The 12,959-nt window shown below is 41.4% G+C and overlaps 1 protein-coding gene across 1 annotated transcript in view; it reads left to right on the forward strand.

The window, feature by feature from the left end:
• The window catches only part of LOC126412568 (eIF-2-alpha kinase activator GCN1), a 255,275-nt gene that overhangs the window by 128,610 nt on the left and 113,706 nt on the right, over positions 1 to 12,959 (forward strand). Inside the window, exons 16-17 of the mRNA XM_050082216.1 lie at positions 10,042 to 10,443; positions 12,751 to 12,917. Of these exons, the coding sequence (XP_049938173.1) occupies positions 10,042 to 10,443; positions 12,751 to 12,917 (569 nt within the window). The remainder of the gene's footprint in view (positions 1 to 10,041; positions 10,444 to 12,750; positions 12,918 to 12,959) is intronic.

A 12,959-nucleotide genomic window follows, 5' to 3' on the forward strand; every position in this document is an offset into this window, starting at 1 on the left:
CATTCAGAAGAGAAAGTTGGTGACTGAAATTTTTTAAATAGATCTCGCCGCGACGAGAAACGTCTTTGCTTTAATGACTTCCATCCCAACTCGCGTATCATATCTGCCACACTCTCTCCCCTATTACGTGATAATACAAAATGAGCTGCCCTTTTTTGCACCCTTTTGATGTCCTCCGTCAATCCCACCTGGTAAGGATCCCACACCGCGCAGCAATATTCTAACAGAGGACGAACGAGTGTAGTGTAAGCTGTCTCTTTAGTGGACTTGTTGCATCTTCTAAGTGTCTTGCCAATGAAATGCAACCTTTGGCTCACCTTCCCCACAATATTATCTATGTGGTCTTTCCAACTGAAGTTGTTCGTAATTTTAACACCCAGGTACTTTGTTGAATTGCCACACCATACAGCAATCTTTTCTAAATCACTTTGCAACTGATACTGGTCTTCGGATGACCTTACTAGACGGTAAATTACAGCATCATCTGCAAACAACCTAAGAGAACTGCTCAGATTGTCACCCAGGTCATTTATACAGATCAGGAACAGCAGAGCTCCCAGGACGCTTCCCTGGGGAACACCTGATATCACTTCAGTTTTACTCGATGATTTGCCATCTGTTACTACGAACTGCGACCTTCCTGACAGGAAATCACGAATCCAGTCGCACAACTGAGACGATACCCCATAGGCCCGCAGCTTGATTAGAAGTCGCTTGTGAGGAACTGTGTCAAAAGCTTTCCGGAAATCTAGAAATACGGAATCAACTTGAGATCCCCTGTCGATAGCGGCCATTACTTCGTGCGAATAAAGAGCTAGCTGCATTGCACAAGAACGATGTTTTCTGAAACCATGCTGATTACGTCCCTTCGAGGTGATTCATAATGTTTGAATACAGTATATGCTCCAAAACCCTACTGCAAACAGACGTCAATGATATAGATCTGTAGTTCGATGGATTACTCCTACTACCCTTCTTAAACACTGGTGCTACCTGCACAATTTTCCAATCTGTAGGTACAGATCTATCGGTGAGCGAGCGGTTGTATATGATTCCTAAGTAGGAAGCTATTGTATCAGTGTAATCTGAAAGCAATCTAATCGGTATACAATCTGGCCCTGAAGACTTGCCCGTATCAAGCAATTTGAGTTACTTCGCAACCCCTAAGGTATCTACTTCTGAGAAACTCATGCTAGCAGCTGTTCGTGTTTCAAATACTGGGATATTCCATTCGTCTTCCCTGGTGTAGGAATTTCGGAAAACTGTGTTCAATAACTCCGCTTTAGCGGCACAGTCGTTGGTAACAGTACCATTGGCACTGCGAGCGAGGGTATTGACTGTGTCTTGCTGCTTGTGTACTTTACATACAACCAGAATTTCTTTGGATTTTCTACCAAATTTCGAGACAATGTTTCGTTGTGGAACCTATTAAAGGCATCTCGCATTGAAGTCCGTGCCAAATTTCGCGCGTCTGTAAATTTTAGCCAATCTTCGGGATTTCGCATTCTTCTGAACTTCGCATGCTTTTTCCTTTGCCTCTGCAACAGTGTTCGGACCTGTTTTGTGTACCATGGGGGATCAGTTCTATCTCTTACCAATTTATGAGGTATGAATCTCTCAATTGCTGTTGCTACTATATCTTTGAATTTGAGCCACATCTCGGCTACATTTGCATAGTCAGTTCAGAAGGAATGGAGATTGTCTCTTAGGAAGGCTTCTAGTGACACTTTATCCGCTTTTTTAAATAAAATTATTTTGCGTTTGTTTCTGGTGGATTTGGAAGAAACGGTATTGAGCCTAGCTACAACGACCTTGTGATTACTAATCCCTGTATCAGTCATGATGCTCACTATTAGCTCTCGATTGTTTGTGGCTAAGAGGTCAAATGTGTTTTCGTAACCATTTACAATTCGCGTGGGTTCGTGGACTAACTGCTCGAAATAATTTTCGGAGAAAGCATTTAGGACAATCTCGGAAGATGTTTTCTGCCGTTTTTGAAGAAGTATTTTTGCCAACATATTGAGGGAAGTTTGAAGTCCCCACCAACTATAACCACATAAGTGGGGTATTTATTTGTTATGAGACTCAAATTTTCTCTGAACTGTTCAGCAACTATATCATCGGAGTCTGGGGGTCGGTAGCAGGAGCCAATTATTAACTTAGTTTGGCTGTTAAGTATAACCTCCACCCATACCAATTCGCACGGAGTATCTACTTCGACTTCACTACAAGATAAACCGCTACTGACAGACACAAGCACTCCACCACCAATTCTGCCCAATCTATCTTTCCTGAACACCGTCTGAGACTTCGTAAAAATTTCTGCAGAACTTATTTCAGGCTTTAGCCAGCTTTCTGTACCTATAACGATTTCAGCTTCTGTGCTTTCTATTAGCGCTTAAAGCTCAGGGACTTTCCCAGCACAACTACAACAATTTACAACTACAATTCCGACTGTTCCTTGATCCAAGCACGTCCTGTATTTGCCATGCACCCTTTGAGATTGCAGCCCACCCCCTACTTTCCCGAGGCCTTCTAACCTAAAAAACCGCCTGGTCCACGCCACACAACCTCCGCTACCTGTGTAGCCGCCAGCTGAGTGTAGTGAACTCCTGACCTATTCAGCGGAACCCGAAACCCCACCACCCTATGGCGAAAGTCAAGGAATCTGCAGCCAACACGCTCGCAAAACTGTCTGAGCCTCTGATTCAGACCCTCCACCCGGCTCTGCACCAAAGGTCCGCAGTCGGTTCTGTCAACGATGCTGCAGATGGTGAGCTCTGCCTTCATCTCGTAAGCAAGACCGGCAGCCTTCACCAAATCAGATAGCCGCTGGAATCCAGAGAGAATTTCCTTAGATCCAAAGCGACACACGTCATTAGTGCTGACATGTGCCACCACCTGCAGCTGGCTGCACCCTGTGCTCTTTATGGCATCCGGAAGGACCCTTTCCACATCAGGAATGACTCCACCCGGAATGCACATGGAGTGCACACTGGATATCTTCCCCTCCTTAGCTGCCATATCCCTAAGGGGCCTCATTACGCACCTAACATTGGAGCTCCCAGCTACCAATAAGCCCACCCTCTGCGATTGCTCAGACCTTGAAGGCTGAGAATCATCCTCTGAAACAGGGCAGGCAGCTGCATCTGGCTCAGCCACAGACAGTACCTGAAACCTGTTTGTCAGACGCACCGGGGAGGCTTTCTGATCAGCCTCCGGGGACGTCTTTCGCTGCCTGCCACGCCTTGGAACGACCTCCCAATCAACCACAGGCGAGGGCTCAGCCCCACTGCGACCGGCAACTGGGGCAACCACAGCGGCAGACCGATCTGGGGACAGACGGGACGAGGTTGACATCCCCGTGATACCCAAGTCTGGCTCCCCACAGTGGTGCCCATTGGCAACAGCCTCAAGCTGCACGACCAAAGTCAGCGCTGTCTGCAGCTGTGAGTGAAGGGGTGCCAACTCAGCTGTCATCCGAACACAGCAATCACAGTCCCTGTCCATTCTAATCGATGCTGAACAACAGTTACTGAAACTCGAGTTTGCACCTAGATAACGTAAGGGAAACTTGCAAAGAATGTATGAACTAACCTGTACAAATGCCTAACGACTGCGCTACAATCTGCCTGAATTTACGATTACAGTAACTAAAACTCGAAATTACACCTCCTATACAAAACTCACACGCAATTTAAGTAAGAATCTACGAAGTAAACACAGAAAAGAAGCTATATACGTATCTTTCTGCACTGTCGATGTGCACCAACTGGGAGCTCAGGCCGCACTCACTGCCATACTTGTTAACCTGTGTGTCACACAATGAAATAATTTTGCAGAAATATTCATGGGTATATGTGGATATTTCCGCAAAATGTGTTGAGTAGAGTTCATAGTAAAGAAATAATAAATTGAAATGTCGTGTGATGTTTAGGGCTGATTGTATGAACATTGAAAATGTAGTAAGTGATAACTTTTTTCCTTTCATCATGTTGTGCAAGTTGTCAGTGATAAGTATTTTTGCGAAAGCTTGAAGTTGTGTGTTAAGTATGTTGGAAGTCACAAGTGCTCTCATTGTCAATTACTGGATGAATATAATGTGGGTATTTGTGTGCCATGAGTTATGCTGCCTCAGGACATTGAGGTGTTCCATGGTATTGCTTGGGAGTTACAATTCCATGTTGTTGATTTGCTCACCTGGTTATTTCTCCTCACTCACAAAATTCTCCTGTCAGACTTTTTCATAGAACTGCAGTTGTCGCTGGAAATCAAGAGTACAGTCCAATATCTATATTCGTCAAATAAATACAACACTTCCGAGAAGTAATGTGGCATATATTCCACTCTTCTTTCACAATGATCTTTCATAATAAATTCTCGCTACTTGAAACATCACAAATACTCAGTTAGGACACAGAGTTGAAAAGTGGCAGTCCCAGATAACAAAGTTGAATTGAACTTGACAAGTAAGTTTCTCTCTTGTTCCCATTTCATCATTGTGATTGTCAAGGTCATTCTTCTTCCATGGCACACACTTTGTCTCCAAGGCAATACCTTGCATGCAGAATAAACGCTTGAACAGCAGGTACCATGAAAATTGCTGTGTCGTCCTTGCTTGCCGATACACTGTGTTCATCCACTCCAGAATACTTGCACATAAAGAAAACAAACTTACAAACAGCATTTGTATTAACCCATTCATTAAATAAAACTTTTCTGGTGGTGGTTATCATTTGTTGGTTTGGTAGATGACATGCAACATGTCTCTGCATGTACATAACTGCTAATTATAATACTTGACTTACTGTTTCAAAACATGTAACGTAAGATTATACCTCTTAATGAGTGGTTTGTGACAGGATTTTAAATTTGATCAATAACTAACTATATGAAATATTGAAAATAAAATTTTTGTTACATCTGGAAATCATTAGATTGGCGACCTGCAACTGGAACTTAGTTGTGAACCCTGGATTAATCACTTAGTAGTACAGGTACCTTGTCACATGTTGTATGTTCCTGTTTAACTTTCCCATCATTCTCAAACAACTAAATGAAAGAAGCTGTAGAACATGTATCGGTAAATGTCACGCTCATTCTTTCCAGATGGAATGTCGATGTTGATTTTTCAAATTTTTGTTAATAGGACAGAGTGGGGACTAAAGAAATTTGTGACTTAACTTGACAAAAAGATATTATGTGTCATGACACTTTGAGGAATTGTCAGTTTACAGGGAAAAGTGTGGGAGGAAAAAAATTTAGAGGGAGACCAAGGCTTGACTGTGGTAAAAGGTTCAAATGCATGTAGACTGCGGTAGTTATGCAGAAATAAAGAAGCTTGCCCAGGACAGACCAGTATGAAGGACTGCAGCAAACCTGTCTTCGCACTGAAGACCACAGCAGTAAGAACAGCAGTTCCAACAATCAGACAGAAAAGATACATCTATCAGTAAATATGTCGCAGGTTCCAAAGAATATACACTAAACAGATTTTTGAATGTGTAAATATTTATTCAACGAAGTGCCATTCTAGAATTCGAAGTTTGGAAGGAAGGAGACGAGAGACTGGCGGATTTAAAGCTGTGAGTACGGGCCGTGAGTCGTGCTTGGGTAGCTCAGTCGGTAGAGCACTTGCCCATGAAAGGCAAAGGTCCCGAGTTCGAGTCTCGGTCCGGCACACAGTTTTAATCTGCCAGGAAGTTTCGTTTCAAAGTGCCATTCTGTCATATTTAACACCTTCGAAGTTTGCACTTCTTTATAGTACAAAATAATCATATTTTTTATTGGAGCATGTGTTTGATTGTTGCAAAAGTGCAAGAATCCCTGCATTTCTTTAAATATATGGAAGTACTTTTTTTTGGTGAAGAATGGAATGGAAATCATTGTGTTGTGTGTATCTGTAGTGCCATTTACTTCACTGTTGCATGTATTAAAAAATTTATTTCTTCATTTTGAGATTGGCTGCCCCTCTTCTGGAAATGTATCTACATTAAATGACAAATCTGTAAAACTTTTCAACTGGAGTACTCACTAATAATTGTCCAGGAAAAAATTAAATTACAAAACATTGGCATATTATGACAATCCAAAATTCGAGGTCATATGCCCAGAAAACATGTTGGTACTGGAACAGGTGCTAACAAATGAAAATCATACCATAGCTGTGTACCTGACAAATCCAATTATCTTTTGACTCTGAGGTAAAATCGTCATGATTGACTCACTTCCTGAGTGCAAATAGCATTGATTCTCAGTCTCACTTCCTTTTTCATATGAATCACAATGACTGTCTATTCTCTTCCACAAGAATTGGAAAAGGAATTGACTGTGGCGCAATAGGAATTAGTTATGGTCGTTTTAAAGTATATTTTCAGCATTCTCAGTAACGAGTATAGGGAAAGCACGTAATGTTTACAAGGTCATATACCTGTGTTTGGAACAGTATGACGTTCCTTCTTAGGCTGATTTTCAGATTGTATGTTGTTAACTGCTTCAGACTGTGTAGAAAGTTGAAGAAAGTCCTCAAATTGGAATACGTATCATAGCAGTTATGTAAAATAAATTGTAGTAATATTGTCTTCACTTTTATTTTTTAAATATTGGGCTCATTAACAGCAGGTTCTTTTTATGATCTGGTGCAGAGAACAGGATACCACTTCAGGACTGATATACTGTTTATAAGAGTGCATCTAATCATTGTGTCGCAGATGACTAGCGTTCGATGAATTAAATATTTCTGAATTCTATTTGTGATTCAATACAAACTGTCCTAGGATGAATGATCATTATTCAGGAATATGACAGGAATGAGCATTTGAATCAAAAAAATCTAGTAAACATGGTTCTAAACTGCACACCTTATGAGCTATGAGCATTTCTTCATCTTTAATATAGTGAAATAAATCTCTTCTTCTGCAAGCTCCTTCCTTTCCATATTATGAGAGGTGGTAGTAGTATGGACCAAAACAAGAGAAAAAGTAATCTTGATCTGTAAAATGCTTACCTTAACAGCATTGGGCACTTGTTCAGTAAAAGAGATGTTTCACAGTTGCGAGGACTTCACGTTTACTAGACTTTTGTAACACTATGACTGGCTCATGCACATACATTTTTAGTGTTTACTGTGTGGATGTTAAGCTTCCAAGCAGGTTAATTTAGATTAGGTCCTTTGAAGCTAGCTGTTGGTCCAGCAGTAGAATGGGAAAGGAGAAGAGGCTATCGTAGTCAAATCCACAAAATGGATCTCGGAAAGCAAGCAGCTTTTTTGCCAGCCTTCAACTGTGAAGTGTTAATGGCTTCAGGTGAAAACGGGAGTCATCTACATAGCTGTGACAGTGTTGAGGCACAGTCATAGGGACATCTACAAAATTGCGCTATTTGACTGGCTGAGAGAGGTGCACAAAGTTGTTGTGCACAGCCCACTGCTGCACAGCAACTGTCAGGGATCTTTAATACTAAGTTAACTACAGCAAAGAAAAGGGGAGGGGTATTCCAGGGGAGAAATTTCGCAGGCAGGGGGGTGGGCATTTTTTGAAACACATTTTCTTCCTGGTCCGTTATTTGGCGAAGCACTTGTTTCCAGCTGTATCAGATCTCATTTCACTTACCTCTCACTGTCTGATTTCTGTCGTTACTATGACTTTCGTCATTGTATCTCACTTGTCCTAACTAGTAGCTGAATGTTATTGTTCAGCTTTTCAATTAATTAGACATCAATTGGTCCCTATTTAGCTGTTGAGTGAAATGTTAGTTGTGGGTTTCAACGTGTAGCCATTTTTGGGCCGAAGAAAGCAGTTTACAGGGCTTACATGAGAATCCACTTTGGACTTGTGATACAGAAACTAGGTGTAGTGATGATTAGTGATGAGATTGGACAAATCATGTTCAACATTAGTGACAGTAAATTATTATGGAATACGTTAGAGCTTAATTTCTAAAAGTTATCTAACTTAGTTGTTAGAGAGTTCACAAAACTAATTAGATCACTGAAAAGCAGTAACTAACACATTTTTATAAATGTTGTGAGAAGCAAGTGACCTCTAATTATAGACTCATTCTTCTCCTTCCCAGGTTATCAAAACTTTTGAGGTGGAGTTTTAAAATAATATTGAATCACTATTGTCATTAATCTTATAACAGCTGCTGAGTTAGGTTTCCACAACGATTTGTTAACAGAAAAAGAACTGTATGGTCGCAAGAACTTAGTTCTGGTAGATCTAAAGGCAAAGAATTGCCCTATTGACATTTTCTGTGAACTCACTGAGGCCTTCCATTGTGTTTTTCACAAAATTCCATCAAGAAAATGAAAATGCTGTGATGTTAAAGGCATTCACTTTGCATGAGCAAATCATCTCAACAAAGGGTCACATTAATGGATGATATCACAGGAGTAAAACTAAACTTCAAAGTGAGGAAATGTTAAATATGGATACCAATAGGGTTCAATAATTTGCCCACTCCATTCCTCGAGATCAAAAGCAGCAGTGGCTGAAGTAACAATAAGCGATTACCAGAGACTTTGTAGGGCTCTTAAAATACATGATGTTTACTTATGAAACTAGTATATAGATAAAGAGCTTACAACTGGTTCACAGCAAGCAGCTTAACTCTTAATGTTACAGAGAGTCGTGTTATGCAATTCCCAACAAGCAAGTGACCTAAAGGTACCAAAAAGAGATATCATCTATCTGGGCACCCAGATTGATAATAAACTAAAGTGACATGAGCATGTGAAAAGTAGAAAGCTCAATTCTGCATGCTTTGCACTTAAAAAATGCTCTTGCTGCATTGAGCTACTGTGAGTGTGCTAGGATACTTAAATTCAATACTCTTTTTGTGGTATAATCATCAGGGGCCGAACAGTATTTATTCTACAGAAGTGTGCAATAAATTTCTTATGCAAAGTTGATAACTGTGATAACTTGCTGCAGCATTTTCAGGGACCAAGGGATTCTTACAGTTAACTGATAATACATATCTTCCATTAATATATTTTTGGCTAATAATACAGCAAAATCAAAGTGAAGTGTGAAATCCACAACTACAATAACAGAACTAAAATTAAACAGAATAATATCAGGTATCTACATACTGATACTGTTAAAGCCTGTTAAAAGTGAACATGATTGTTAGTCAAAATTTGCATCCCAGAGCCCAAACATTCTGAAGTGGGATGAAGAGCTGTTACAAGCTTTTGCATCACAATAGAAATCATCATCTGACTATAGACAGGGATGCAAAAGTCTATATTAAAGTTACATAAGTACTTAGTTTGAAGTGTTTGATAAAAGCAGCAGTTAGGTAGTGTAAGAGGAACAGCAAAGGCTATTTTTTCCAAAATAGCTGCTTAATGTAGAATAATTTTCATAATTATCGCTGTGAACAATTAGGTACTGCTCAGAAATAGCTGACAGTGACAATTAATGTATAATTTGATACATTTCACAACCCTGAAGAATGGGATTTATGGAGCATGATGTATGAATCAAGTGATATATTTTTTTTTATTTTTATTTTTACATATATTTGGCTTTAATTGGATACTGCATCCTCAGAGGAGAGGATACATTGGGAAAATGAATATGGAAAAAGCAACATCACTACTAACTAGTATAGTGTCATGTATGTTATGCAACAAAAATCATGTGTCTCAACACTTTTGTGAGACTAATTCAGAATCATGGTTCCAATAAATGGAGGCATTGTAAGAAGAAGAAGAAGAAGAAGAAGAAGAAGAAGAAAAACCACACTTTTAAATACAGTGGCATCTATCTTTATTTGTTGATGGATGACAAAGAGTAATTGGAAGTGCAGTTTATTCTATTAAGGATAATTATTACATTATTATTATTATTATTCTTATTATTATTACTAGTAGTAGTAGTAGTAGTAGTAGTAGTAGTAGTAAGAAGTAGTAGTAGTATTGGTGGTGGTGGAGCACTACTACTGTTACTACTACAATTTCTTACAAATAAGTATGTACATTTTTAGTTAAAGTTACTTTACTTTCATTGCTGTTCTTATTGTTTCTTGTTGCAGGACAGTTGGTGGGTCATGTTGTTTTACGTCTGCAGTCACCACAATGTGATTTAGATCCAGCTTGGGAAGAGGAAGCACTACTTGCTGCCGTCACTCGCACTATCTCAATCCTTCACAGGTTAACAGTAAATCCCAAAAGGAAGATAACAGGCAGTGACCCACCAAAAGTACTCTTACCTGCACCATCATTCTGTTACTGTTTCCCACTTCTACGATCTGCACTTTTGTCATCAACTATTAAACTTGATGAAGGCGTTATTTTGTCAACATTGCAAATAATCTCGGAGCACGCACAAATGAGGGGACAACGTACTGCAAGGACAGTTATTGGTGACAGTGATCTGTATCATCCACGGCTGCTTCCTCGAAAACAAATGTTTGAACTGTTAATAGACATGATAAGTAAGTAATCGTAACTAGTAAGTTTCCTAGTACACTTTTCTTACCCTTGTGTCAAAGTTTAGCCTGACAGTCATATGCATTAATACAGTAACTTGACAGTTTTTCTCATTTTAGTCAAATTTATGCTCACGGGCAAATAGGATTAACGTCAGAACCAGATCTTATCCACAGAAACGAGTCAACACACAGAATATTGCTAAGAAATTAATTTTTGCATCTACTTTTTGATAAATATGGGAGAATCTTTCTCAGGTTTTTCAGAGTGTAATCTTCGTGTGATATGTATGAGCTGTTTTCTTCTGACAGGCCTTTGGTATTAGCTATTCCCTCTATGTTTAATCACTTAACTGACCGGTACCATAGTGTACATTTTCTCAGTGTTATTGTAATGTCATTCATGTGAGTGATGTTCAAGAAAAGCACACATGTATTTGAATTCATCTGCCCATTCCGTAAGTTGAAAATGAAGGAACAGATACCTTGCAAACTTTCGCTGACTTTGTATGAATTTCCACTGACAATCACAAAGAATTTCGCTACAGCGTGGTGTTTCAGTTTACCCTCTAAACAAAACCTGCACAACATACTACTTTTAAAAGTTATATACACAAAAGTAGTCCACAGATCAAATTCACACCTAAGAAACATTATTTCATAATGTGTAACAAAAACACAATTCCATGGATGGGAGCTTCATGTGTGTGCTATTGTGATAAATTCTTTTTCCCGTGTGATGTGTAGCAAATACACTCCTGGAAATGGAAAAAAGAACACATTGACACCGGTGTGTCAGACCCACCATACTTGCTCCGGACACTGTGAGAGGGCTGTACAAGCAATGATCACACGCACGGCACAGCGGACACACCAGGAACCGCGGTGTTGGCCGCTGCGCAGCATTTGTGCACCACCGCCGTCGGTGTCAGCCAGTTTGCCGTGGCATACGGAGCTCCATCGCAGTCTTTAACACTGGAAGGATGCCGCGACAGCGTGGACGTGAACCGTATGTGCAGTTGACGGACTTTGAGCGAGGGCGTATAGTGGGCATGCGGGAGGCCGGGTGGACGTACCGCCGAATTGCTCAACACGTGGGGTGTGAGGTCTCCACAGTACATCGATGTTGTCGCCAGTGGTCGGCGGAAGGTGCACGTGCCCGTCGACCTGGGACCGGACCGCAGCGACGCACGGATGCACGCCAAGACCGTAGGATCCTACGCAGTGCCGTAGGGGACCGCACCGCCACTTCCCAGCAAATTAGGGACACTGTTGCTGCTGGGGTATCGGCAAGGACCATTCACAACCGTCTCCATGAAGCTGGGCTATGGTCCCGCACACCGGTAGGCCGTCTTCCGCTCACGCCCCAACATCGTGCAGGCCGCCTCCAGTGGTGTCGCGACAGGCGTGAATGGAGGGACGAATGGAGACGTGTCGTCTTCAGCGATGAGAGTCGCTTCTGCCTTGGTGCCAATGACGGTCGTATGCGTGTTTGGCGCCGTGCAGGTGAGCGCCACAATCACGACTGCATACGACCGAAGCACACAGGGCCAACACCTGGCATCATGGCGTGGGGAGCGATCTCCTACACTGGCCGTACACCACTGGTGATCGTCGAGGGGACACTGAATAGTGCACGGTACATCCAAACCGTCATCGAACCCATCGTTCTCCCATTCCTAGACCGGCAAGGGAACTTGCTGTTCCAACAGGACAATGCATGTCCGCATGTATCCCGTGCCACCCAACGTGCTCTAGAAGGTGTAAGTCAACTACCCTGGCCAGCAAGATCTCCGGATCTGTCCCCCATTGAGCATGTTTGGGACTGGATGAAGCGTCGTCTCACGCGGTCTGCACATCCAGCACGAACGCTGGTCCAACTGAGGCGCCAGGTGGAAATGGCATAGCAAGCCGTTCCACAGGACTACATCCAGCATCTCTACGATCGTCTCCATGGGAGAATAGCAGCCTGCATTGCTGCGAAAGGTTGATATACACTGTACTAGTGCCGACATTGTGCATGCTCTGTTGCCTGTGTCTATGTGCCTGTGGTTCTGTCAGTGTGATCATGTGATGTATCTGACCCCAGGAATGTGTCAATAAAGTTTCCCCTTCCTGGGACAATGAATTCACGGTGTTCTTATTTCAATTTCCAGGAGTGTATGTCAGTTTATTTCATACTCTGAAGAAAAATGTTTAGTGTAAATATATCATTAAAACTGTCAGTTTGTGCAACACATGTACTGATTTATTTGAAAGCAGGACACTGTCGTATTCAGAATATTTATTTAACATGCTTTTGGAAAATTGCAGGTCGTACAAGTGGAAGAGTTCAGCAGCAAGCTGGAGCAGCATTGCTTGATGTTGCAACTTCTGGATCTGCTCGAGATGGTTGTGCTCGCGCGAGCAGCGAAGAAATTGATAGTCTGCTTTCTGCATTACAAAACCCTTCAGAAGTTGTTCGTGATGCTGCATTAAGGGTAATAATCACTGTTGTTATATATCTGTAAGCGTGTTGCTAC

This window comes from Schistocerca serialis, chromosome 1 (genome assembly GCF_023864345.2).
Source record: "Schistocerca serialis cubense isolate TAMUIC-IGC-003099 chromosome 1, iqSchSeri2.2, whole genome shotgun sequence".
Taxonomy (NCBI): domain Eukaryota; kingdom Metazoa; phylum Arthropoda; class Insecta; order Orthoptera; family Acrididae; genus Schistocerca; species Schistocerca serialis.